At 48.1% G+C, this 26,236-nt stretch overlaps 1 protein-coding gene across 1 annotated transcript; it reads right to left on the bottom strand.

Annotated features, from left to right (window-relative positions):
- Positions 1 to 740: 740 nt before the first annotated feature.
- On the bottom strand, positions 741 to 12,658 carry LOC139786340 (uncharacterized). The gene is made up of 2 exons (XM_071725509.1): positions 10,765 to 12,658; positions 741 to 3,266 (listed from the first exon to the last, which is right to left on the bottom strand). Exon 2 carries the CDS (start codon positions 2,996 to 2,998, stop codon positions 1,739 to 1,741), a length of 1,260 nt encoding a protein of 419 aa, XP_071581610.1. The 5' UTR covers positions 2,999 to 3,266; positions 10,765 to 12,658; the 3' UTR covers positions 741 to 1,738.
- Between the last annotated feature and the right edge of the window lie 13,578 nt (positions 12,659 to 26,236).

The following is a 26,236-nucleotide window of genomic DNA, read 5'->3' as shown; positions in this document are numbered from 1 at the left end:
ACGTCGGCCGTATCCAAATCCGTCAATTTCATCCACCGAAAATATAAATCAATTTTGCAGATTAGATTATCGCTCCGTTTACCGAGGTTATCTGTAACCTCATGACCAGTTTAATCAAGACATTCCGGCGCGAGTAAATCGCAGGATATTCCCCGGAATATATCTAGCGCAGGCTCGATAGGGTGTGCACGATGACGTGGTGCTGTGTAATAGCGAATTCGGTTGGATGCGGTAGTGCGCACTGGCGCACGTTAAAGGCTGTCGTACACAAATCGACGTAAAGGCACGGTACATAAGCGAGTCGGACCACGAGAGTGCAATCTGTCGCATTGTTTGAGAGAATACACGCTCGGCGTTTCGTTAATCCAGGTGTTTGCCATCGCGCTTTTAAACCCAGATATATTATAGCGTACGACAGGCTTTATTCTGCTGCGGAGCGCGCCTAGTGCATCCAATCGAATTCGCCGTGAGTAATTTAGCACGTTATCGGACGGCCTTAAAGTAGCGTATCAGACGTATACGAGGAAGCCTGAGAACGAAACGAAAGTGAGAGAAGAGAGAGAGAGAGAGAGAGAGAGAGAGAGAGGGAGAGAGAGAGAGAGAGAGAGAGAGAGAGAGAGAGAGAGAGGAGAGAGAGAGAGAGAGAGAGAGAGAGAGAGAGAGAGAGAGAGAGAGAGAGAGAGAGAGAGGAGAGAGAGAGAGAGAGAGAGAGAGAGAGAGAGAAAAAGACTCGTGGGTTTCGTTTTGTCGAATTCCGTGGCGAGAAGACGCGGATAGAAAATCGCGGAAGTGTTACCGACCGAAGAGGCGAACGACGCCGTGCAAACGGTCCCTCTCTATCTCTCTCATTCTCTCCCTTTCTATCTCTCTCACTCCGGGCTTGGCAAAGCTCCGGAAACTGGATCGAAGCGCCGTTGCACCGACGGAGAGCGTCGACGGATGAGGCGGCGGCGGCGGCGGCGGCGGCGGCGGCGGCGGCGTCGGCCACTGGCCGCACCGTTGCACGCGCGTATATACATAATTAGACGCAATTAAGCGACCGCCTTATCTGCACACGACGAGATCTCTTTCCCTCTCTTTCTCACTTTTTCCCTCCCTTTTTCTCTGTTACTCCTCAAGCGTGCCGCGCCCGAGATCTCTCGCGGTTTTTCCACTCGCCATGGAGATAAATCCCGCCGACCAATAAACCCCGCGTTTCAGTGGGCCGCCGCGGTAAGTTCTCCTCTGCACAGTGGGTCGCCGCGTGCAAAACGACCAATCTGCGTGGATATAGAAGCTCGAAAGTCAATTTTCCAGGAATAAGGATAAGAAAGTAGAATTTACGGGCTGTATATCGGACAGTTTCGTCGCGACGTTATTATACCGTTCTCCGCGTATACGGTTAGCGCGTGGTACAGTAAAATTATTATAACCGTACCTTTTCTGATCGTCTTCTTTGAGAATATCGCTTGGAAAGTATAAGAAATATCGGAAGAACGTTTGACGCATTAATGTGTCAATCTTGCCTCCGGTACAGACGCTACGGTAAAAGTAAAAATCTGAGAGGCGTGAAAAATCTGTTTAATTTCATCCGCGTCCCTATATTTCAAGCTAAATAAGCTCGACAAAAGCGAGAAATGCCACCGCGACGCATTCCGACGTGGAGCTTATTGGTCGCGCTTCGTTTATCGGTTAAGTCGCGCCGACTCGATCGAGATGAGAGATTATATCTCGATGCCTCCCGCAAACGCCCGCTAACTTAATCCTTTCGGTCCCTCGTGGGTTTTACCTGAGGGACGCGTCTCTCGCGCTTACAGGAGGCCAGGCTAATCCGCTTGGACGTACTCACCTTGTTGTGCGGCGGCTGCGTGGGCACGTAGAGCGGCGGATCCAGACCCGGACTCGTGACAGCGTGACGCCCGATAATCCTGTCGGCCGCTTTCGCGTCGTAGCCTTCCGGCTGGCCAATGTGAAAACCTTTGCTCTTGACCCAGAAGCGGAACTTGCTGTTCTCGGCGCTGTTCACTTCCTCGCCCCGCAAAGTCCTCAAGATACGGGCGTACTTCTTGATGGTGATCGTCTTGGTCTTGGCGAGATCGCCGTACGTCTTGATCACCCACGGCTGATAAGCGTTGAACATGGCGTCGTTTTGAAATTTCCTCGGCGACGCGGCGGCCCCGTCGACCCCCTTCGGGCCTTGTGCCTTTTGCACGCCGTACGGGCCGCCGTTCACATTCGGTGATGACATTCCCGAATACGACATTGTCATTCCGCCCTTCGTGTCCACCTTGGCGGTACCGCTCGCCGTGTATCCGCCGTTTAACGAGCTCGCGGCGCCGGAAGCGGTCAACGAACCACCGGTCATGTTGGAGATGTCGAGGTACGAAACGGACGAGCTCTTGCTGAGGTTCGTGGCGTTGCCGACGAAGGTCGCCATGGAGGTCGACATGTAGGGTGGAATCGGCGTAGGTGGCATGCCGAGGCTTCCGGCGCACAGGCTGGCCGTTTGTCCGCCCGTCAAGCCCAGCCCGGTCACGGAAGCGTACGACGGCACGTCTGACATGTTCGACGTGGTCGGCCAGCTGTTCGAGAGCACGGAGCTGTTCGATATATTGCTCGTCGACGAGGAGGCGGCCGTGCTGGTAGCCGTCGAAGTGGACGACGATTTGGTCTGAGTAGCCGATCTCGAGACGGAAGTGCCGCGACTCTTCGAGATCTGGCTGTCGGTTGAGATACTCGTGTTCGTCGAGACGGAGGACGATGCTGAGGAGGCGGGGCAGGAGGCGCTACCGCCTTTCCCTCCGCTCGTCGAAGTCCCGCGGGACTTCTTCGTCGGTGGCTCGTCACGAGTGCCGCCGTTCATCGAGTTCAGATTGCCGTGGGACGGGCTGTTGTTGTTCTCGCTTCTCGAACGCTTGCTCGACGACGACGCGCTCGTGGACAGTGATTGGCTTGAAGGAGTCGGCGAGTTGTTCACCGGCGCTCTGCGACGCAGGCCCATCGTCGTCGCGCTAGCCATGTTGTGCGTGTTTTAGGTGTCGGGGTTCTGCTCACCGTTATCCTGCGACCGGCACATCGACACTGGACCAGCACACTTCGGGGCACACCACCAAGATCACACCACAGAGATCATTCACGATCACTCGTAACACCGCGAGATGTTCGTACGAGATTCAATGAGTCACTCGCGGCCAGCGATGGTCCGCGCGAGTATCGTCCAAGAAACCCCTCTCGGCGTTTCTCTCCTTCAGGAACGGCGATAACGACGGCAAGGTGATGCTGCGCCCCTGAAAACAAAAGAGGGACGAAATGTGACGAGGAAAATTAGCTATGCGCAATTAAGCGGCGGAAACGTTTAAAGCGCGAAGGGCGCCGCTAATGGACTACTAGCTGGAGTAGCTGGAGACTATCGCCAGTGGGAGAGGTAGATTATAGCTGCTCGGGGATATAATACGCGGCAGAAATTCACTCGGGAAATTGACTGCCGTCGCCTTCCACTAACCAGTTCCACCTTCTGTCCGATAATAGACGCGCGGCGTGGCGTCTCGCTCGCGCGCGTGAAACTCTCACTGTGAATAAAACTCTCCGTTTTAAGCGATTCGATCACTCTCGCCTCCTTCCGAGCTTGTACATGGGGGATCGTAGACCCGTTAACACCCAGCGAGCGCGGTCGTTTATTTCGAAAGCTACGCAAGCAAGAAATCTCGCTGGAATGAGTAGGGTTGTTTTACATTTTTAGCTCGCTTAGATCCATTTCGTTTGCAAACCCGCCGCTCTCTTTTAAGATAAACGGTTCACATACGTACTTTTTTTTAATTTTCAAGAGCACAACTGAGATATTGTTATTACAAAGTTATAAACGATGCGAAGAGAACCTTTCTCGGAAGGGAAGGATCAATTACTCTCGCTTGTGTACATCATTCGCGCCTGAGGTAGAAGCCTCGCGCTTCTTCGCGGATATCACGTTTCAACTCTAACCGCATATGAAGAAATGGGGACTTTTCGCAAGAGCGGCATTAAGGATAGGCAACGACGCTGGCACAATTAGCCAGCAGCTTACACGATGTACTAAACATGGGGAAACCGGTTAGCCGCCGCGACCTTCCTTTCGCGCGTGGGCCATTTTTGTGTCGCGCGTATCTGCATGACCGATATCGGGCTAAAATATTGTGTACCACCACCGTGTGTCGTTCGAAAAGAAAAAAAATATCCCGATGCAGGACCGAACGGCTATTGCTCTCAACCTCCTGCAGCGAAAACCGGTGGCGGTGGGGCCGGAAAATAATGAGATATAACGACCTAAAAATGAAGCCACCCCTTCGCACGGTTCTCACCCCTAGATTACGCATCGGGCACCCTCGATGTCACGCCCTCCGGCGAACGTTTTATCTCTCGCTGGTTCTATCTAGGATCGAGACCCCGAGATAAAACTGTGACGATTCGTCTATATTCATATGCCGAATGTAAATTTGTGTAGCGAGGTGGGATGTGTGTTCGGAATCACCGCAAGTGTATCGAAGATCACGTACACAGTGTGCGGATAAACGCGGTCGAGCGGTACAATCCGCAATCGCGGCGCGTACCTAAGAGCGGGAGCTAATTCAATAAGCTCGATCGGACTGTCTGTCCACCTTGGGTAGTTCGCTAACGGCCCGAGGGCGACACTTAAAGCCCCCTTGGGTCACAGAATATCAGGATAATCCTCGAAATACCGGCCGGCGAGTCGTCCCGCGCCGTGGCGAAAGGATATCAAAATGAAATCTCTCGGAGACAGCCAATTCCATCGATGCAACTTTGGGCTATGCTAATGCGCAAATTGTTGAAAATCGCGGGAGACATTCAATGAGAACGACTTGAGCCGGGATAGACGTGGGATATCTTAAAGCTGCGGGAGAAACAAGATAGCGAATCCTATTTCATACCTTGTCTATGTAAAAATAGCTTATAAAATAATCGACGATCAGTGTTATTTTTTGACTAATCAATAAAATCGACTGTGATTTGTAATCAGAGACTATATAAGAAATAAAATGTATAAAAAAAAAGAACGATTAATCTATCTTTTACATACGCAATAATTGTTTAAATGGATTTATATATAATTATTAAATATCATCGATATTTTTTTATTACAAAGAAAATCGCTGAATATCGCTGAAAGTCAACATAAAACTGATAAAACACAAAGAGATGTCCATAATAAAGACTGGTTATTCTAATGTCAATGATGCAGACCGAGATATATCCCTAATAAATACTCCAGCTTGGATCGTTCGATATGCCCCGGCAGGAGAGTCACGCGATGAACTGGCATTGGGACGGATTTCTTATTTTCGCGATTATCGCCCTCGGGAATGTCAATCAGCGAGCCGACTGGTCGACCCGACCGAGCGACTGGGTTCCCGAGTAAAATGGCAAACCTCTGCGGTTTACGCCAGACAATCGAGAAACAAGCCCGCTGGCGGAAACTAATTCAATGAGGCCGATCGAAGCGTCTAGCGCGGTGGCTGGCATAATGGCCGGGTCGCGATGTACGCGATTTCCTTCAATTGACAGTGAGCCAAAGAGGGAGAGAGGCGAAATGGAAGGCTGGATACGGTCGAAAAGTCACGGTGATATCATCGCCAGATAACCGACATTGTCCTGTCGCGGAGATACGATCGCGCGAACGTGCGAAAAGGTTTATTTCGAGAGCCGTGATCCCGGAGCGCCTTAATTAACGGCTCGATTAAGCAGTTATTAACTACCACAGTTGCATTTAATCCACGCCGCCGCGCCGGACCGCGAGCTCGTAGATAGAATCAATGGAGAGAGACCAAAGATAAAATAGTATGGCGGATTATTTGTGCTGCAGGTTATATATATTTTTAGAAGGTAGGTATTAAGATATGAAAATGTTTTCTTCAATTATGATGTGACATATAATGAAAAATATCATATTTAACGTGGGAACAGTCAGCTGGGGTGATTTTTATACCTCAATTAAAATCATTGTTATTAATTATATATTGCATATATTTCATTGTTCTATAATTTATTAGTATTTGAAAACAATATGTACGTGGATTTACTCAATATTTTTTGAAAAAATAAAGAGAAACCAAAAAAATGTTTAAAAAATGAGAGAAGCACATTAAAACTGGATGTGAGCTTCCAAGCATTTTTTTTTTACATGGGTATAAATATCACCCCAGGTGACCATTCCCGGGTAAATGGAGTCGAAAAAAATAGTGTTAAATATCTGCGTGCATGATCTGTAAATAACAATAGATATCAACAATTTGAAAAAGCGATAATCGGATGGCAACTCGATTTTTAATGAAATCGATAATTTGCAGAAATATTCATCCAGCAATTATCAAAGCCTCATCAAGCTGTATTACATGCAAGCTTGTTTGGGATAGAATTTGAGATTAAGTCTTCGTGAGAGCGACTCTAGGATCTTGAACGGCCGGCCTTCTCTCGGAACGCAAAATTTTAACGTGTCGAGGGAAACTTAATAAGCGTCTAAAGCACGAAGTCGAAAATTAAGTTACCTCGTCGCATTCCGATTTCGTTGAACGCAGTAGCGCGCAAACGCTCGCTTCGGACGGAAACCCGACAAGGTGAAAAAAGCTGCGAGAGCCTGCATTCGTGAGTGGGTGACCCGATTAGGTTAGCGGCGGACTACGCTTAGATAACTCGCGGCGAACAATCGGGAGACAAACCCCGACAAAGTCCCGAGCGAGTGCCGGGGGGGGGGGGGCGGAGAAGGAGAGCAAATTCAATAAGACCGATCGAACCGTCCCCGTCCGGCACGGTAGCCGGTATAATGGCCTCGGTGCGCGATATATCCGCGCGCTCCTTTAGGTGGCAGAAACGGGGCCCCGGGACGGCGATATGTCTCGGCTTAGAGCCGCACACAAGTCACGTAGTGGCATGGGACCACCACCGAGTATTATAGCACGTCCCCTGCCGTCCCCGCCGATTCTCCCCCTTCGACCCCCTTTACCGCGTCGCTCCATCTCTCTTCTTCTCTCTGTACATATCGTCCTCTCTTTCTCTCTCGCTCGCTTTCTGTGTCTCTTTCCTTCTCTCTCTCCCTCTCCCTCTCCCTCTCTCCCCATTCGTGTACATATTACTCGGCGTATAATGTGGGTGCCACTCGCACACCGAGCGGCCGGGTGTCACGCTACGTGCTTCCTGCCCGTAGGCTATAGTGCGACAAAAGGCCTTATGTCCGCCCGCTCGTGGGACACTCGTGATCGCAATGTGTAATCAAGCTCGCATGGCCACTGTATTACCACGTACGCCCACCCGTTGTATGCGTGCATACGCGACAGTTTCGGTTATCCGTTTCCCGCGCAGGACACCACCGTCCTCCCGCTCCACCCCCTTCTCCACCCCTTCGTCCTTGTCCCACCCGCCGATCGGTTTCGTAACGGCGGCTACTGATCGGCAAATTCGCGGCTGTTATTTCAACCGGAGAGAACCGAATATTCTGAACTTTTTTTTTCTTTGTTATCGCGAGTAAAAGTACACACACGATACACGGAGTATTTCTGAAATAAGGTACTAAACTTTGAATGAGAAAAAATCGGACAATCATGAATCTAACGAAACATCCTTTGTCCGCCGCAGAAAAATATGTCTAAAATTTCAAAGAAGTTTCATTTAAATTAAATATTGTTTCCTTTTTCATTTTTTTTTAAAGAAGTGTTAGAAATGTTTCTTTCATCGAGATACGCGTTTCACATACCAACATTTCATAACTCAAATATAGATTTATGAGTTTATGAACTTGCTTCGATGTACGAATTTTCTCTGTAACGTGTTGTAATATAAAATTAATTCATCATATCACGTCGGATATGGTCTATAATACGAAAAAATAGTATTCACATATCTAAGTTTATCAGATATTCTTACAAAACTCTGACGTAGATGAAAGACGTTTATAACTCGGAAAGAAGCCAATCTATGATCATATGATCTTCATTTCGTCTCTCAAAGTGCGCAGTATATTCTCGCAATTTGGCGATCTATATTACGAATATCATGTGCATTTTGAGAAAGAGAAAACAAGTTATTCTACTTAATTTATTCGAAGTAGCAAGCGATATCAAGAAACACGTTTGAGCCTCGCGCCAAATGTCACTCACGACAAACGGCGACACTTGAGCGAAGAAGAAACGTCATTTCTTTTCTCGTTAAAAAAAGAGACTCAAGTTAGGAGCACGCGCAATTGCCTCTTGAAAAAAATTTTTATCTCTCAGACGATGAAACTAAAAAAGATGAAGATATTCGCCAGCTGGAACGACACTCGCGTTTATTAGCTTACCGAGTCGACTAGTTGAGACTTTCTACCATCGTAAAACGAGTTGTTTACTCCGCAGTATTAAAATGAGAGTAGGTATATAAATGAGAATTCGCCAATTGCCGAATTCACGACGCGGTTTCGAATTTCGAGCGAAAATCTGGTCGCGAATGTTTCGCAATTGCGATCGGAAGTGTGTCAATCCTGACGATTTCGCGCAAGTCGATAGAGCTGAAGGAGTCGAAGCGATGATAGGCGAGGCAATTTACGATCAATATACAGACACGTGTTTTCGACGCGCGGTCAGTTTACGTAAAACTTCAGGTGAACGTTCACGAGGACAAGATTATAACAGACGCATAATTAGCGCGAAGAGTACAAAATCCCGCAAAAATAGCCCGACCCACGGTAAATGTCGCCTGTAGATGTAATCGCGCGGGACTCGCCGAAAATCCTTTCGTATAAAAACGCGACGAGTTTTATTTTCAAGCGTTGAAGGATCAACGTAACGGGATCACGAGATGCAAGCGAATCTGCGCAAGTATCCTGGTCGTGTTGCAATCTCGTTCGCCGTAAGAGCTATGTGAGAAGCTATATCCGTCCTTAACTACTTTTATCGATCATCCATCAGACTATCGAGACTATACCGTGAGATAGTTTGATTAGTTGCTTTACATCCAATCGGGTCACTGCCTAAGGATTATAGACAAGGGGTAATGTATCTTCGCGACTAATTGCACAAGTACGGCGCGTACGTTCTTTGATGTTTAATTTCTCCGACCTTGTGATTTCGAATCTAATCATTTTTTAATAAATAGCGTGCTCCGCAGTTAAAAACAATAGTTAAAAACAAACCTGCAAAAATCTTAAATGTTTCGATCTTTAAATGTTGCCGCGTCCATCGAATGTACTGTGCAGGATTGATCGTTAACGAGAGTTTATCGCTAAAGCGGTTTTATCGCAAGAAATGACGTTCCCATCTAACGCACAGAAGCGTCGAATAATGCGGCGAAATGCCACGCATTAACAAACTCTTTAGAAAAGAGCCGCGTATGCGGGATCAGGACGCACTATCGCCGATAATGACACGTTACAGAGGCACCGCAAACGAGCGCTTCGGATTTTCAATCCGACCCCCCCGTGTGCGTGTTTTCCACATCGTCCGCCTACGTCGAATTAAACCGCCGGTGAAAAGAACCACGTTAAACGCAACAATCGCGTGCGATCGAAAGGGCGGCATTCTCATAACACTTCGAAAACCGATAACGAGACTTTTCTCGGCATTTCACGACGAGGTAATGCGCTTAGACGCGACAAAACAACACTCCGCCAAACGTCTCGACGTATTCTCACCGCTCTGACGATTCTCTCCGCCAAATCAAATCACATCCGGTTGGAAAAGTTAAACTTTTGTCAGAAGAACCACCCCGCCTGAAGGATCGACCGATTACATTCACCGCGAAACTGGCGCGCCATTCGCGAAACGGCGCGGCGGCCCGTTAGATCCCGTCGGAGAAACCGTCGAACGCTCTCCTCGCTCGAGTCCCGGAGTGGCAGTAAGTTGAATTCCCAAACGGGCGGGTGTGGCGACCGGCCCGCAACGGGCACCGGAACGGAGCGGACGAACGCCGCTGTCTCTCCTTCGTCGTTCCCTCCTCGACGTGAGAGCTGCCTCTCCGTTCCGCGAGAGGAAAAGGGAGGGACAAAGGAAACAAACGAAACGTAGTCCACTCGGAAAATACGAATTTGGTCTTCTCGATCCACCGTCGTTCGCGCCGATCGATCGATTGTCGTCGAGAAGCGTCAACCTTTTCCGGTCACAAAGAGATTTTTCAGCGCGCGAATCTAAATGTATAAATCGCGATATGATCGAGCCAGAGAGAATATGACGCGCGGAAATTAGAAACAGAACGTATGATCGACGGTTTTCTTTGGCAAAGAAGTTGCTGCGTTCGCGGAATTTTTCTCGGTATCAATTTTATTTCGGAATTTTATGCGACGATAACGCGGAATATGCATGAGAAATCGATTACTTTATAGCACTTGTCTATACGGTATATCGCAAAACCGTACTACTTTGGAATAGTTTCGCGAACAATTTTGTTGTTAGAGTTTGTCACTGTGGATCGTTTGATGGATAAATGAAAATGCCGATTGATGTGAACTAAAAAATCGTGTATCACTCATTCACTATAAGAAGGGGATTAAACGCCGACAATCGCGACAGCCGGACGGATGATCGACACACAAGAGCAAAAACCATGTTTTACATTTTCCAACAGATCTTCCACTGATCACGTTTGTATATCACGAGTGAATTCCGCGAGAATTCTTTCGTTGACAACGTTTCGTTCACCAATATTAAACAATAATTTCCGGCGGACGAAATGTCGCGCGCAAACGACGGAGCAACATTTGAAACATTTGCGAGAAAACGCAGAAAATCGCGCGAACAGCTTGACAATCATAAAGTAATGATCGAAACTCACTTGAAAATCGTCGTCTTCACACTGTCACATCGAGATCACACGCATGATCGCTCATGCACTGGCAACGACCGGCGTGAGATCCGCGCTCCGCTCACGAAGTCGCTTTCGGGACAAAGAGTCCGGATGGAGATCGGAAAAAGAGAGGGAAAAAAAACGAGATCTCTCTCTTGGCACTGTCACCGATCCGCAACGTAACGCGGGGCTTCTTTCGTGTCCACCGCGCGCGTCCACCGAGTGTGCGAGATCCGTGCCGCGTGTCTGTCCGAAAGTGTCACCTCCCTCTCTATTTCTCTCTCTCTCTCTGTCTCTCTCCCCGGACGACTCCGATGTGCCGGCGAAGATCCGTGAAAGGAGGAAGAAGAGGCGCGAGACCGTTCTCGCAACCCGGTCTCGCGTGGACGAGCGCCGTCGGACGCTCGGTGGTGGCCACTTCTTCTGTGCTTCGCTTTCCTTTTTTTCTCGGCTCTCGTCTTCCACCGGGTAACCACTAGCCTGACGATGTTGACGTCGCGCGGCAACGAGGCGAGTAAAGGAAGACCACGACGGCGACGGCCAGCAGGAGGAAGAGCGGCGGTGGAAGAGTAGAGGAAGGCTACGCGGGGGTGGGGAGGGAGGAGGAGTAAAAGACAGAGCGAGCGAGAGAAAGAGAGAGACAGAATGAGGACAGACGGACAGAATAAGTGAGAAAAACAGAGAGGGGGAAAGAGAGAGAGAGAGAGAGAAGGAAACAGCGAAAAGGAAGAATCGGAGCAAGAGCGAACGCCGGCAGACTGGGTTGACTCGGTGGCCGAGCGGTATCTCACCCGCGAAAAGCGTCCCGCGATCAGGTGACAGCGGGAGTACACACCGGCGTTACTCCCGAGAGCGAGAGGGAGAAGCGGGACCGACAGACGAGAGAGGAGTCGAAAACAGAGAGGCAGGACAGCTGGCTGTGGTAGCGAGACGAGGACGGCCGAGTCGCGAGCGGAACGTGGAGGGAGCGTAGAGTGGCGTGAAGGAGGGACCAGGCGGGAGACTAAACACGTCGGTGAGAGAGGGATAGATATAACGGGACGCGAGAGGGTGAAAAACGAGATGGAGAACGAGCCGACGGAGATGGGAGACGGAGAGAGAGCGATAGCCGGTGCTCGTGCGTTCGCCGAGTGTAACTCGACTGGCAGAGGAGGGCGAGGAGAGGTTTCGTCGGGACAGAGTGGGATGCAAAGAAACGCCGCGCGCTACGGACGGAGAGGGAGAAAATTTCAAGAGGGAAAGAGAGGACTACTTGCGCGCGCGCGCGCGTGTGTGTGTGTGAGAGTGTGTAAAGCTAGAGAAAAAGGGAGACAGAATCGGAGCGGCAGCGAGGGAAACGAGGGAGAGCGACCGTGGGTGACGAAGAAGGGCGAAGTGGGGTGCCGATGGAGAGCCGACGAGAGAGCGTACGAGCGGGGTGGCAGAGGGTAGGGAGGCAGAGAAGGGCTCCCTGATCGCTTCTGAGTGCAAACGGTTCGGCGTGCGGTGGGACACTGGCAGTCAGTCGGGCGGGCGGGCTGGCTGAAACTGCTGTGGATAGCGGGTGGCGAGCGGCGCGGCGCGGCGCGATACTCCACGGAACGGTACGGGACGGGCCGAGAGCGCCGAGCCGGGCCGGGACCCCCATCTAACACACGCGCGCACACGGACGTGCGCGCGGCGCACACACGCCGAAGGCCGGGGCGCTCGCGTGTAGTCGCCACCGACAGAGGCACCGCACGGAGAGGCGCGGCGAACACAGACGCGCATTCACACGGATAGAGTCGGAGTCGGGCTGTCGGACAAACGGTCGGTCGGTCGGTCGGGTGCGGGATGTCGGGGGAGGAAGGGCAATGAGCAAGGCAGGCAGGCAGGCAGAGGCAGGCAAGCAGCAAGCAGGCTCGTCTATACGAGTCTCGGCGCGTTACTACGCCAACGGCTCTGCCTGCCTGCCTGCCCTCGGCTCGGCACGGCTCGGTCTCGCTCGGGCGCCCGCACTAGCCCGACTCTACCCCGCTATCCGTCTCTCCGTTCGTCGGTCGGGCTCTCTATGCCTCTCCGTCATCCTCGTCGCTCTAGCGTGACTCGTCTCTCGGCGCGGACACCTCTCGTTCAGTCCCTCTGGTCTGACTCCATCGTCCCGCTACTCCGACCGCCACGCTGCGCCGCGCCGCGCCGCGCCGCGCCAAGCCGCCGCGCGCCAAGCCGAGCCGAGCCGAGCCGAACCGAGCCGCGCCACGCTACCTCTCACGTCGTTCGAGCCGATGCTCGGCCGATGCTCTCTTCCGTAAGCGCGCACGCTTGTCTCCTTTTTTCCACGCTATATCCGCCGCCTCTTTCCTCTACCCGGACCCCATGTCGCGATATACTCCCTCTCTTTCTCCCTTCTCCGTTACTTTTTCTAGCTACCGCCTTTTCGGTCCTCTCCGCGGGACGTCTGGTTTTCTCCGTCAGAATCGTCGTTCAGCGTCATCGCGTTCGCCGTCGTCGGGCCTTCATCGTTTCGTACATGTCCCCGTGCCAATTTGAAGCCATGAAGGTCTTTTCTACACGCGGGCGCCCACACCGGAACGGTGGCATGCGGTAGGCCTGACGTATCTATGCGCCTACCGGAATTTTCTAAGATTGGACACGATGCAGAGAAAAAGAGCGATGTTCGACAAAATGAAAAGACGACCTAAACTGTAAAGAAGTTATTGTAGCTACCCTGTGACCTTCTTTTCTGTCTTACAACTTACAAGTGCATTTTTTAAAACCCCAGATTCCTCTAGCGACATTCCAAAGATTGCTTTAACGTCGCAAATCTTACACCGTAACTAATTTTGAGTCCCGAGTTTGAAGGTTCGGCATGATGTGGTCGTTCGTTATCTGCTTTTTCTTTAGTTTTGCGAGTATTAGCGCTGAATTATTCAACGCGCATCGTGTAAGTCTGCGCAGAACCTCGGTCCTTGAGAGAACCCGGAGAAACGGACCGTCGCGATTACGCTTGTAACTGAACTCGAGACTTTCCTCATCACTCGTGGATTCACATGTAAATATTTCTTGGATAGTCCACGAGAATCGAACAAAGTAATTCCAAAAGAATATTTAGCTTAAGATCAGAAGGATTAGTGCTCTCTTTGCTACGCTTTTCTCCTATTATATTAAATTTTCCCGACTTAGCATTTTATATCGAATAAAGACAGTTTTAAATGGAGAAGAATTTTATGTAGCATTCGTGCCACGCGATAAAAATTCCCGTTATATGATAAATAATTTGTTAATTCGTGGTAGGATTTGCAATTACTAGGTAACCATTGCGGCGTGCCACTTCAATAACAACAATGAAGTAGACAAGCTTGAAATGACTATTGAAATTCGACATTGTTGCGTGACTAACCTTGTCTTCCGCCTAAACTTCAGGATACGGTATGCGCGGAGGGTCTTGACACTTTTGAGAATTCATTGCAATGCTTCCGACCTGGGAAGGAACACCACTTAGCTATTCCGAGAAAGTATACATCCCGCACACAAACTGCGAAAGAATAGTCGATGCACGCCCGAAGTTACCTTAATCTCTAGCCTCTTCTCCGCCCCGCGTCGCTTGAAACGACAGACTTTCAGGGTGACTTCACGCTCAAGCGGTGGTGGTCTGGTAGGAGGGAGGAAACAAAAGACGAGAAAAAGGGACGTAGAACGGTCTCGGAGCGTGAGCGCGAGCGCACAAAGGAATCGGCGAAATCGCGAGGTATAACGCCTAGAACAGTGGGCGTTTCGTTCGCCGGTTAAAACCGGGAAGAAACCTCACGGAAATCGCGCGTTTCGTTTCAAGTATCGTCGAGGGAGACGAGAAAAGGAATCGCCGCGAAGCCGAGGCGAAGCGCGACGTCACGGAACGCTCCTTTAGAATTCCGATTATTCAGAGAAAGCAGAAGTCGGACGCGCGCGCGCGCGGAGGAGCGAGAGATTATCGGCGGCAAGCAGGAGCGAGCGAGACCGAGTGCGCGGTAGGGGGCGGTACCCCTTAACACCGGGCACGAGGCAAATAGGGGGACCAGCTGTGTTCTATCCTTGTTCGGGTTGCTCTAAGGGGGTCGAGGATTATTAAAACGGACGGGGAACAAGGAAGAGAGGCAGGAGAAGGGAAGGGGGCAGCCTTCTACTGTTACGGTGCACAGCCTCGGGAACCGGTAAGCCCCACTACCCCGCGCCTCTCATTCTCTCGTTCCGCCTGTCTCTCCTTCTCTGTTCCTCTCCTTCGGCCTCCCTGATTCGGTATTCAAGTTGGAACCGCGGTGCATGCTCTCGGTGCATAAAATGCCCCCTACAATGATCCCAATCAACTGTGGTGCCCATACGCGCGCGGAGCTCAGCAATCAGGACCGCTTTGATGACGGCGGCCAAAAATTCGGCATTAATTCAATGAGAAACGCCTCATGGCGAATCGATACGAGCGATCGATCGATCCGTCGATCGGCGACTTGCCGTCGCTCGTTGTGAATCGCACGCACCGCGAAAGTGGATCATCTATCTTGATCAGCAAGCTTGAAAGCCGAGGCATTCTTAAATGAACGTTGAAGCACTCCTCAAGCGAAAACGTCCCGTGAGGAATAAGCCGCGAGGTACCGCGATACCGCGGATCGCAAGTAAAACATGATCGATAAATACCCCCAAAACGTTGCCGAAATAATTCGTTTTGTGAAATCGGCACGAGTGCGCAAATCGGAATTTGTCTACACCTTGCGATTCCTTCGACACCTTGTGTCTTCTGGGCACAATGAAAAGCCGTCGGGCACATGTAAGGTTGTCTTTTAAAGAACGCAAGGACGCGTTACCTGCGACGGAAAAGAATTCTTGCCTTGATTCTTGCCTTGTTTAGATGGGCCCTTCCCAGACAAAAGAACCCAAGTGGAACTATTGCGAAGTCATCGTAGAATAGCGTTGGCTTCAAAGCTAATGCTAATATTATGATACGAATGTCGAGCTTTAAACTGTTGATCCTTAAGAACAGCACCAATCTCACTGGCTTATTCAGAAAGACACGTTTGATCTAATTTTCGTTTGCTCACCTCGACTTGATTTATAGACTATAGAACCTTGGCATCCATTGGATAATGTTCTTTTGTCTATTTATATTCCTATGTATAAAACACAAGTGTAATCCTCATCCATTTAAAACGTAGCGCGAATTCAATCAACAGTATCTCTTTGTACTATTAAACTCGTCGCAAGTTCCTTTTTATTTTTAACTATATCTTTCTCATTCCCACCCTTCTCAACCTAACTTCTATATCATTATGATGCAATATTGTAGAATTTTTGTACTCGCTTCAAAAAATTTAAACCTATAATTTAATCTAATATTGTAAGCCTAAATATATAGACGATACTCTTGCGCGACTCAGTTTTTCTTGTCCGACGCAACGCGTCCTCGATCCAAGTATATTCATACCTCTCCACTTAAGCGCCGAGCTCAATCACGCGTGAACGTTCTAGAGAAGATTCCCTTTCTTCAGGCGGGATAACCGACACAGGCACAGTCCGTGGACGGCGTTTGGAAACAGTCTGGGATACCGTTCCGGGCGACGGGCACAGGCCGGTGCGGCGGCGGTTCCGAGCGACGACCACTACGAAGGATCAACACGGCAACGTCCCGTCACTAATTACATTCTCCTCGCGCAATCACGGTCGGCGCGTACATACACCGTGTGCGCCGCGTTTCCGCGCGAGCGTCGCCGCTCCACGTACACACGTACACAGTCACGGAGTCACGCTGTCCGCTGGCGAAAGTCCAAATCTCTCGGCAGATTAAAAGCTTCTCACGGCGATTCTCTTGACTGGAGTTCCTCCCACGTTTCCCTGAAAAGTCTCTACGGAGCGAATCGGCGGCGGAGCCCGCCGATCCTCTCCGTTCTCTTTCTCTTCCGTCCTCGTTCCGGACGAGGCGGAACGCACCACAAAACCGAGTACGCACGTGAGGGACCCCCACGTTCCCGGGGGTCCTCCTTCACGTGACGCAAGCTCGAAAACCTAAAAACACTGAGAGATCTCTCTAGATCCGTGGTTATTCACGTAGAACACTTTCTCACACGCGTAGATCCAGAAATACCAGTGAAAGATGAGTATGTATGGAGATAAATGAAACAATGAATCAAATTCTTCAGGATCTTAACCGTCAAAAAGTTCAGCCTATTAATTCTGCTCAGAAATTTCCGAAAGTTGTATAGAATAGGAGAACGAGTTTAATATCGCGGTATAATTTGGTTATGTGCGAGGCAGGACGGAGACGATATATGATAAAAGACATTAGAGATTTCTTAAAGATCGTCAATTTCACGAAAGGTCAGGATCCGTTCCCGTAAGAGGAAAACGGGAGCTCGACTTCCTATCGCGGGCGGGGTTTACACAGGATGGGGAGGGAAGTCCTCGTTTTGTCGAGATGCCGCTTCTAAACGCGCCCCAGCTACGCTCCCTTATGAGCGCCTCGACTAAGGTAAATTCTGCCAGCGGTGGATTCGGATTGCGAGAGGAGCGAGCGTATGCGGGAAGTTCTGAATTTCGATCGTCGCACGTTCTGGAAACCACGATGATTTGAATATCATCGGACGTTCCCCTTACGCGCACGTGAATAAACGCGATCGGTCCTTTTGAGGCCTCTTGAGCAATCGATAGCGGTGAGATTTTATCGCGCGAGTTTCGCGAACGTCAAACAGTCAATTCCGTAAGAACGTCGAAGGGACTCTTTAAAAAGATCAATTAACAAACTGTTAAGAATCATCAAGAATCACAGCTTTAATTGGTGGTGTTGTTAGAAGATGAAGAATAAATGCGAAACTTTATCTGCTTTCAGCAAGTAGACACGTTGTGAACTTTTTATACTGAGCGAGTAACGTTTCTTCAGTAAAAAAAATGAATGAATGAATGTATATGACTAAGTGAATGAATGAATGAGTGAGTGAATGAATTAAGAAATTTATTATTGTAGTTTGTGGTGAGTAGCCTCAAAGCAGAAGATATATATTTATATACGTTTACAAATAAAAACGAAAATATATGTTATGACACTAAGTAAATATATATAAAAAAACAAAGAAAAAAGAAAGAGAAGAGAAGGTAAAGGAGGGAGATAATTAAAAGCGAGCGAAAAGCGAAGAATCGCGAAGTGATGCAGTTTTAATGGTTATTTCCTCTTTAATGCAATTATATTAAAATAGATTACTCGGAGAGGATATCTTATTTTAGTGGCCTTAGAAAAAAATCTATTAAAAAAACGTCTCTGACTAAATGGAACATTTAGTGCATCGTGCAGTTTTTGAGCAAATTACTGCAATATTAATAGTGAAATGGCTAAATAGAACAGTGAGAGACTGGAAAAAGGCGGATAATTAGAATTTACTAAACAAGTTAAAGAAAGTACAAATAAGAGTTAAATAAACGGTTGGAAGCATAAATCCCGTATTATAAAGCTACTCGTTTAAGATATCATGTAAGTGTCAAACGTTTGGAATGTTCAATGAAATTATTTAAAAATATAAGGATAATACATTCAACGAATATATAATGTGATACTTGAAACAACAACGAACAGCAAATATAACTGTAAAATTTCGTTTCTTAGAATACAGAAATTCGCGGCAAAAAATATTCCGCGTATATCGCTGTTTCCCAGGCTATTTAATATTATTACTGCAATTGGCGAGTATTCGTATTGGTTATTATGTCATAGTGGATCCAAGGATAGAGTGTATCAATAAGATCGTCTCGACAAATTGGAAGACGTCGGATAATAATATAATGACCGATATAAATATCGTTTGATAGGAATAGGACCGATATTATTGTTTTTAGGCGCGTATTTTTAGATACGTGACCCAGCAGACGCGTCGCAAAAAGCGATAAGAGCGGTACTGAATGAACCATATAAGCCGATATATTTATTCCGTGCTGATTCTCATTATATAAAATAAATGATATCTGTTCGTCGAATACATAACTTATGAGTTATGGTATGAACTCAATTGATTTGCGCAGAGTGTCTATCACGAGAATTACACAACACCGAAACATCCTTAAAGTATCACTGCGACGACGCACTGCAAACTTTAAACGTCTCGGAAATGTCGAGGATCCAATTCAAAGGATCCGATCTAACGATCTACGCACGATTAGAACGCGATTCACGGACTGAATCCATGGAAGAATATTTCCGCGCTCGTTCCGGTACGCGCGACTCTAATTCATACATTTTTTTCTCTTCTCCCCTCTCCATTTCGTGAATCTGATTCGCGTCCTCTGGACCAGTTCTCGATCTCGGCGCATTCTCACGGGACGGGAGAGGGATGCTGAGAACTGGACAACGGTCAAGCTTCGGCCCATTCCTCGCGACCGTGAGGAGGGAAAGGGAGGAAGGGGAGTTGGACGGGCGATGCTGGACATGATGGTACGGGATGTGTAGGGGTTGAATCTTCCGAGATCGGAAGGGTGAGCGCGCGGCGCGGCGTGATTCTGGTTTGATTTTATTCCGTCGAGGGATGATCGTTCTCGCCGCGTGAGAAAGGGCTCCCAGATTCGACCTCTTTCGTCGTTCTCTCCTAGCAACGCCACTTCCGTACGTGACGTTATAGAATCATGCCCCATTGCTGCTAAAAGCCTTTCCCAAAAACGAATGGTGGTTCAGCGATCTCAAAGAAACGAAAAATTTTATCTCTAAACGGTCGATTTAAATCTATAATTGCGACAATACTGGTATTTAAAATAAGACACGTTTGAAATGACAAATCAAAACAGAACGATTGTTTAAGGGTTCGCCGCGAGTTCAATAAAATCACATTATTTAACGGTCATTAATCATAAAATATACATTTACTAATTTGTATAAATCGAATTCTAAAGAAAGGAGTTTCTAAAGAGAAGAAGTTTGTATCATATAATTTTATGGATTGTGGGTTAACGCGAGACGCTTGGACAATCCAGCAACCAGCCGCAGTTTCGCGAAAGCCACGCTCCATCTCTCACGGGAGAGACGTCCCGGGTTTACGGTTCGCAATTAGGGCCGCGAATTAAGCGGCACTTAAGCGCGAGCGAGCGAGCGAGATTCCGGCCGAATATCGGTCGCGCGATATCCCTGGGATGAGTCGCCGAGGTAAGTTTCGGGGCATCCGGGATTATCCTCGAGATCTGCCGAATATTTCGGCGATCCGGCCGATCTCCCGGGAGACGCGATCTTCCGCAACTCTCCGAAATGTCGCAGCAGAATTTCCATCCAAGAAATATCTCGACGTAATCGCGCCCGCGAAATTGAGAAATATTAATTTTGCACATAGAGATTGGTTTTCAAATAATCGGACATGTATATTTATATAGTCAGGAACTCTCTGCGACAAATAACTCAATTAAAGGAGAAATATGGCAAAACACACTTTATATCCTTGATTAATTCGCAGGAACTTTCAAATTCTCAATGTTAATTACTACCGACATCCCGCAATGTTAAAATAATTGCTATTCGGTCGTTTTGTGGCTTTTACAATCGAAGGAAAATTCGACACGTACGCAAAAAAAATCAGGGACACCATCATCCACAGCTTTCGGATTATTTTACAAAATGACGGTTACCGGGGCGAGGCGATGAATGAAAAAGTGGAATTGGGGTGGAGGGTGGAGGGTCGCAGCCGCTAAGTCGACGGCGAAGAGCGGCGAAAGAATTACCGGCATTGTTCCAGTCCCCGCGCCGTCCCTTTTGCGAAAACAAAGGGACGGACGCGCGCGAGAGAAGGGAAACGGGCGGGGCGCGGCGTGGCGCGGCCGCGCTTAATTCTAAATTCGGCACTAATAACGCCGACCCGTGTTTCGTTAGCCCCTGGGAGATTAACGCGTCGGCAAGCGCCGGTCTAATAGCGCCGTACACACCGAATTCGAATAATATTTACCTCCGACGTGGCGCGGCTTGGCTCGGCACGGCGCGGCGTGGCGCAACGCGGCACGGCCACCCCGAGGTCCCCTGGGAGCGGCAAATGCGATTGGTTTCGACGTATGCGCGTCCGATCGTTCCGCGACACGCAAAAAGCGCCGCTTTTCACCGGTCAATCGGATCGCCCGGTGCGTCGCGCCGGACACTACGTCCTTTAGTTTTATTTATTGCCTGTGAAATTCTCCGTTGGCGCGCGCGCGCGCGCGCACGTGATACGCAACGATCGTTAAATTATAAATAACGAAACGTGTGCGATATGACACTTGAATTATTCACGAGAGTCAAGTTAAGTGAATTACAGGAATTACGACAGATCGCCCGTCGCAAATCGAGGAAATTATTTCAAAGGTTGATTATTGTGAAAAATGGGATAACCGGTTAAATGCTAACTCAATATGAAATAATTTTATAATACACAAAACAGAGGAGCTGTGTTTTCAAAACATGTCACATACAAAGAAAGCATAATATTCTTAAAAATTGAATTCAGAATGCATATTACATAATACGTGCGAAAACAGAGCAGAAGGTAGTACTTCACAATTCGTGATAAATACTTAAATTACTGCCAAGCACCGAACTATGCAATCATAGACTTTTATTTGCCATATTTCACGTTAATTCGTTTCGTTGAGAACAATCGGAAAAATTAACAGGATATTCCAATCTCTATCTTTTTTCACAGCGCAATATAATGAGATCTCTAATTAAATTATAACACGCTCGCAATTAAATCAAATTTCATATTAAGTACAAACCGTAAATTCATCGAAAGCTTTCGTGCTCTCGTCGAAAATCTCGAGCAACCGGGCCGGCAGCTGACAATTTGATTAATATCGCGCATTATCTCATGTTGTGCGCGTAATCAAGTATCTATTAAGGTACACAGGCGGAATCTCTTGAATCAACGACTGCCATTCAGTCGGCCGGCCGGTATCGCGATGGTGATTCGTCGGTTTTCCTCGCCGTACAAGCACCGGAGACGACGGCAGTCCGAGGAAGGGATCTCTACTTCGGACGAGACGTTGCTCGCGGACGATCAATCACTGTCGGCCCGTGACATCACGAGGAGATCGCGTGGGATCTCTCGCGGGCCTTGATTCCACAACCTCGGAATATGTTCGGGACCGGTCGGCCGGTCGCGAGGATTAACCGTCCGTACCGATGAATGACTTATTGAAATGTCACGTCGCCACGACTGCGCGGACGTCGACTCGTTATGATTTACGACTGCACGGACCGGCGGATGATTAATTTCAATTAAGACACGTGGCCGCGCGCTAAAGGACGTGTGCTCTCGTTATCAAGAGCATTGTATCTGAGAGCGATCGATTTAACATTGCATAATCGATTCAGAGAGAGAATAATTTCTGCGATGTATTTACCGATATATGTATTTTGACATAAGCATAATTATTCAAACAGATAATTATTACTGTGCACAGATATTTTGATATGGAAAACATGATAGGTATTTATACATACATAATCGTTTAAATTCAAAAAATTAAATAAAATAATTAAATAAAAATTTTCTTACGTAAGTATATAATTCAACGAAATTTCTCCTATATTCCGTACTTGTTTATACTATTTTGCTTTTGTATATTCGTGTGTTCTAAAACGTACAGGACGTACAAAATATGATCAATCTTCGTCGACAGGTACAAATCTTACGAGCTTAAGTCGATCGAAGTATCGAAAGGCCCACGATAATGACTGCGTTTTAGTTTCTTTACGGTATTTTTCGGGACCTATGTGTCCTGTGAGAGATAGAGAAATGTGCTTACGCAGACAATACGGAAGGATTACGGCAAGGGGCAAAGAGAAGTGGAAAGTCGAGAATGGTAGGTATCTCGGCGAGGATCAAGGGAATTTCCCCTTGACACAGATGTCAGATAAAGGATTCTGAAAGTTACATCGAAGGTGGGATCAGCTTCGATCTCGTCGCGGAATACCGAGGAAGACGCTGGTCAGCAAAAATTATTCTCTCTTGCTGTATGTAAGTCCGTGCATCATGTTCCATAATGCTACACCATTCTTGAAAAAGATTTCTCAATAACCGTCTGTACATTAAGTAATATTTTAAAGATTTAATAGAATGTAATTTTTGAGTGGAGATAACGATGAGAAACCCGTTTTCAAGTCTTTTCCTCGTAAAAATCTTCATGAAACGTCTTATATGATTTACACGAATCGTGTGTATGAAACTTTCCAAACTACCGGCATTAAATGCAATTTCACGTCCCAGTTCGAAGTTCCTTCAAACGAGGTTTCACGAATACCAATTTCACGAAAACTGCCCGGGGGTCGCAGGACGCGATTAACGTTTTAATGACATCACTTATTCGGCGGATAAGCCGATCGAAAAATCGGCGGGGCATTTTCCAACTCGTCGTCCGGTGGATGGGACGGGAATCCCACCGCGACGGTAAAACCGGCAAGTCCGCCGCCGGAAGGATATGGTTGTCACGGGAGCTTCGGGTAATCGCTAGAGAGAGAGAGAGAGAGAAAAAGAGAGAGAGAGAGAGAAGGAAGGAGGGAGGGAGAGAGATAGATAGATAGAGAATGGGAGGGAGGCGAAAGAGAGAGAGAGAGAGAGAGAGAGAGAGAGAGAGAGAGAGAGAGAGAGAGAGAGAGAGAGAGAGAGAGAGAGAGAGGAGAGAGAGAGAGAGAGAGAGAGAGAGAGAGAGAGAGAGAGAGAGAGAGAGCAAAAGAGAGATTCAACCGCGGGCGGGTCGCCTTTATCGGTCGCATATTTGCCGGGTCCTGCAAATCCCACCCCGGGATTCCGCGCGTTGTAGCGAGAGGGAAAAAAAAGAGAGAGAAGAGTGGGAAAGAGAGGAGATTCACAGGGTGGAGACGAGGCTCTCGGGTGGGCGCCATACAACCACTACCACCACCGCCATCGCCGTCGCACCGCCACACTGACACCATGAAGCGCCGCCATCAGCACCGCCGACTCTCTACGTGTGCGTACGTGTGTACCTGCGACTGTGTATGTCTGTGTCACCGGTTAGACTCCACGGCTTTGAGGGATGATGGAACGACGGGGGGTGGCAAATAGAGTGGGACAGCGCGAGAACAAGGGCGCCGTGACAAAAGAGCGAGCGTGCTGGAGAGGCAGGCGGGGGTGATGGCGGAGGATGAAAGAGATAGAGCGGGCCCCGAGCAAGGGGGCGAGAGAGGCGAGACAGAAAAAGTACACTGCGACGGAAAAAAAGAGGGATCGAAGCGGGACAAGGGACAGAGGCAACAAGCCGGACGGAGAATTCGAGGGCGACGGAGTAAATGGGGACCGATGTAGGATGGACGAGGAAGAGGCAGGCAGGCAGGCAGGCAGGGAGAAGCGCGGGTGGTTCACAAAGGGGACGGAAGCGGGACAGAGAAGAGGAGAGGAGAGGCCATCGGGGTTGAAAAGTTCAATTGCGCGTATTTTCGCAGTGATGTCTCGCAAATCCTGCGACCGTCCCCTCGTGTACCGTACATCCACCCTCTGCCGCGCCTCCAACACTCCCCCCTCTTTCCCCCTGCTTTCGCGCAACGGTCCGTCTTCGCCTTTATCCTTCATCCTTCATTCTTTGCTCGTTGGAACGATGGAAAACTGGTGACATATACATACATGGCCGTTCCCCCTTCCTCCCTTCTCCTTCCACTTATCCCAGATATTAATTCCTTACTTGTCGTACCCCGATACTTACTCCTAAGTTCGTTCTGAGCCACGTGTATCTTCTATTACGCATTTTATTTCGTATATGGATTACGCACGTATTTAATCGGATAACTTATGTAAAGATTATGTATATGCAGACGGACGATCGGTCATATACCTCAAGTTTTCAGTTCTCAAAATATCTTCCTATATAAATCAAATTAAATTATTGTCGAAGCAAAGTTTAATTAAATTTAACTGAGCAGCAAGATTGTTCACACTTTCGAGAAATCTCGTAATTTTCTATGTTACATAATTTGATACTTTTTTTATACTGACAGTGAAACAGTGACAATCATTCTTAGTTTCACCTTTAATCCGTGGTCGAAATGAGAGCGAGAAACATTTCCTTAAATCCAAAATATCCCGTCTCTACGCATATACCTAACACATGCGACTCGGTGCTGCACACATTTTCCCTTTTTTCGCTGCACACATTTTACCTCAGCTTCCTTCTCCGTCACTCCCACCCTCGCATCTTTCATCCCCTTTCTGTTCTAGAGAGAAAACGCTCTGCCTGTTTTATTGTCCTCTTCTTCCACCTCCTCTTCCTCTTCCCTCGGTAACGCGCCCCGCCTCTATTTTTATTGTCATAACCAATTTAATTAAGTTTCGCGCTTCGACGTCGCGTACTCGCGGCTGTGTTAAACATTTTAATTAAGCGCCTCGCGCATTTGCGTCGCCACCGCCCACGTTTCGTCCCGTTCCCCCGTTTCCCCATTTCCCTTCTCCAACCTTCAACGTACACTCGCACCACCAGTCGATGCATCGGCATGGAAGAGAACCGTTCGACGATTTTACGAATTAACGAGAACGCGGGAAACGGCAGCGCGTCGGTGAGTCGACGGTCTTGCCTTCACCGACATTAATTCGATGGGGATTGCGAAAGGGGGGAGGGGCGGGGAGAGAGGGAAAGTGAGAAGAGGGATGTTTACGCTGGGATCTGCGAAACTTCCGAGGGCGACGGTGGTTTTAGGGGTGCACGCCGTCGGGTCGTGGTTTCGCGGTTAAGGCGACGTCACCGAGCCAACGTTGCGGAAATCAAATCGTTAACCCTTTTGACGGACGCGCTCGTGAGTGTCCCGGCGCTGTCTATTTGACACTCGGTAAATATGCATTATCTGTGGCCTTCTGTTTTCGATAGGGTCGGAACTCATAAAAAATGAAATGAATAGGATTCGTCCGTGATCAATATCTCTCTCCTTCGTATTTCCGTATATGTGCCTTATATATTTTTTATTTTACACTATACTTATATAATTATATTTCTTATATCCGCTAGCTGATACGTTTATTTTTAGACAAAATTTCTGCTCGACGATCATGCGTATATTTATTACGAGAGACTTTATAGGATTATCTGCTAAAGAGAACTATTAAAACCTTTGATAGAATTTCTCGATAAAGAAAAAAAAATAAACTTAATCGCTTACAAAAATCGTTACCATAGTGACGTCTTTAAGTATGAAAAAAAGGCATATAGGATGTTATAAATGCATCTACCCCGCGATTTGGATCCATTTGAAAGTTTAAAACTCTGTACACTTACGACTTCTGTGCCGTAGGTTCCAAAGGGTTCAGATAAAAACTTGAGAAATGGCGATGGTAATTTTTATGTTTTATCATCGCCAAGGCGAGTGACTAATTGCCTTGCTTAGACCCGGAGAGGAGCCCGAGGTGACTGCGAGTGTAAGTCGGCCGAGGAAAATTTACGATAAAGCGAGTTTAATTTTGATTCATAGCGGAGTCGGTCGGAGAGAGCGAGGGCACGAACACTCGAAAAGGGAAGATCTTTTCTGGCATCTTTCGCCACTCCTCCG

The sequence above is a fragment of the Temnothorax nylanderi genome, unplaced genomic scaffold, assembly GCF_030848795.1.
Source record: "Temnothorax nylanderi isolate EJ_2023f unplaced genomic scaffold, tnyl_v1.0 TNYL_tig1011_pilon, whole genome shotgun sequence".
NCBI lineage: Eukaryota > Metazoa > Arthropoda > Insecta > Hymenoptera > Formicidae > Temnothorax > Temnothorax nylanderi.
Note: the sequence above shows the minus strand (reverse complement) of the source record. Positions and strands in the feature narration are given on the sequence as shown.

Excerpts from the sequence above, each read along its gene's own strand:
- LOC139786340 (XM_071725509.1), bottom strand. The coding sequence starts at position 2,998 with ATGGCTAGCGCGACGACGATGGGCCTGCGTCGCAGAGCGCCGGTGAAC.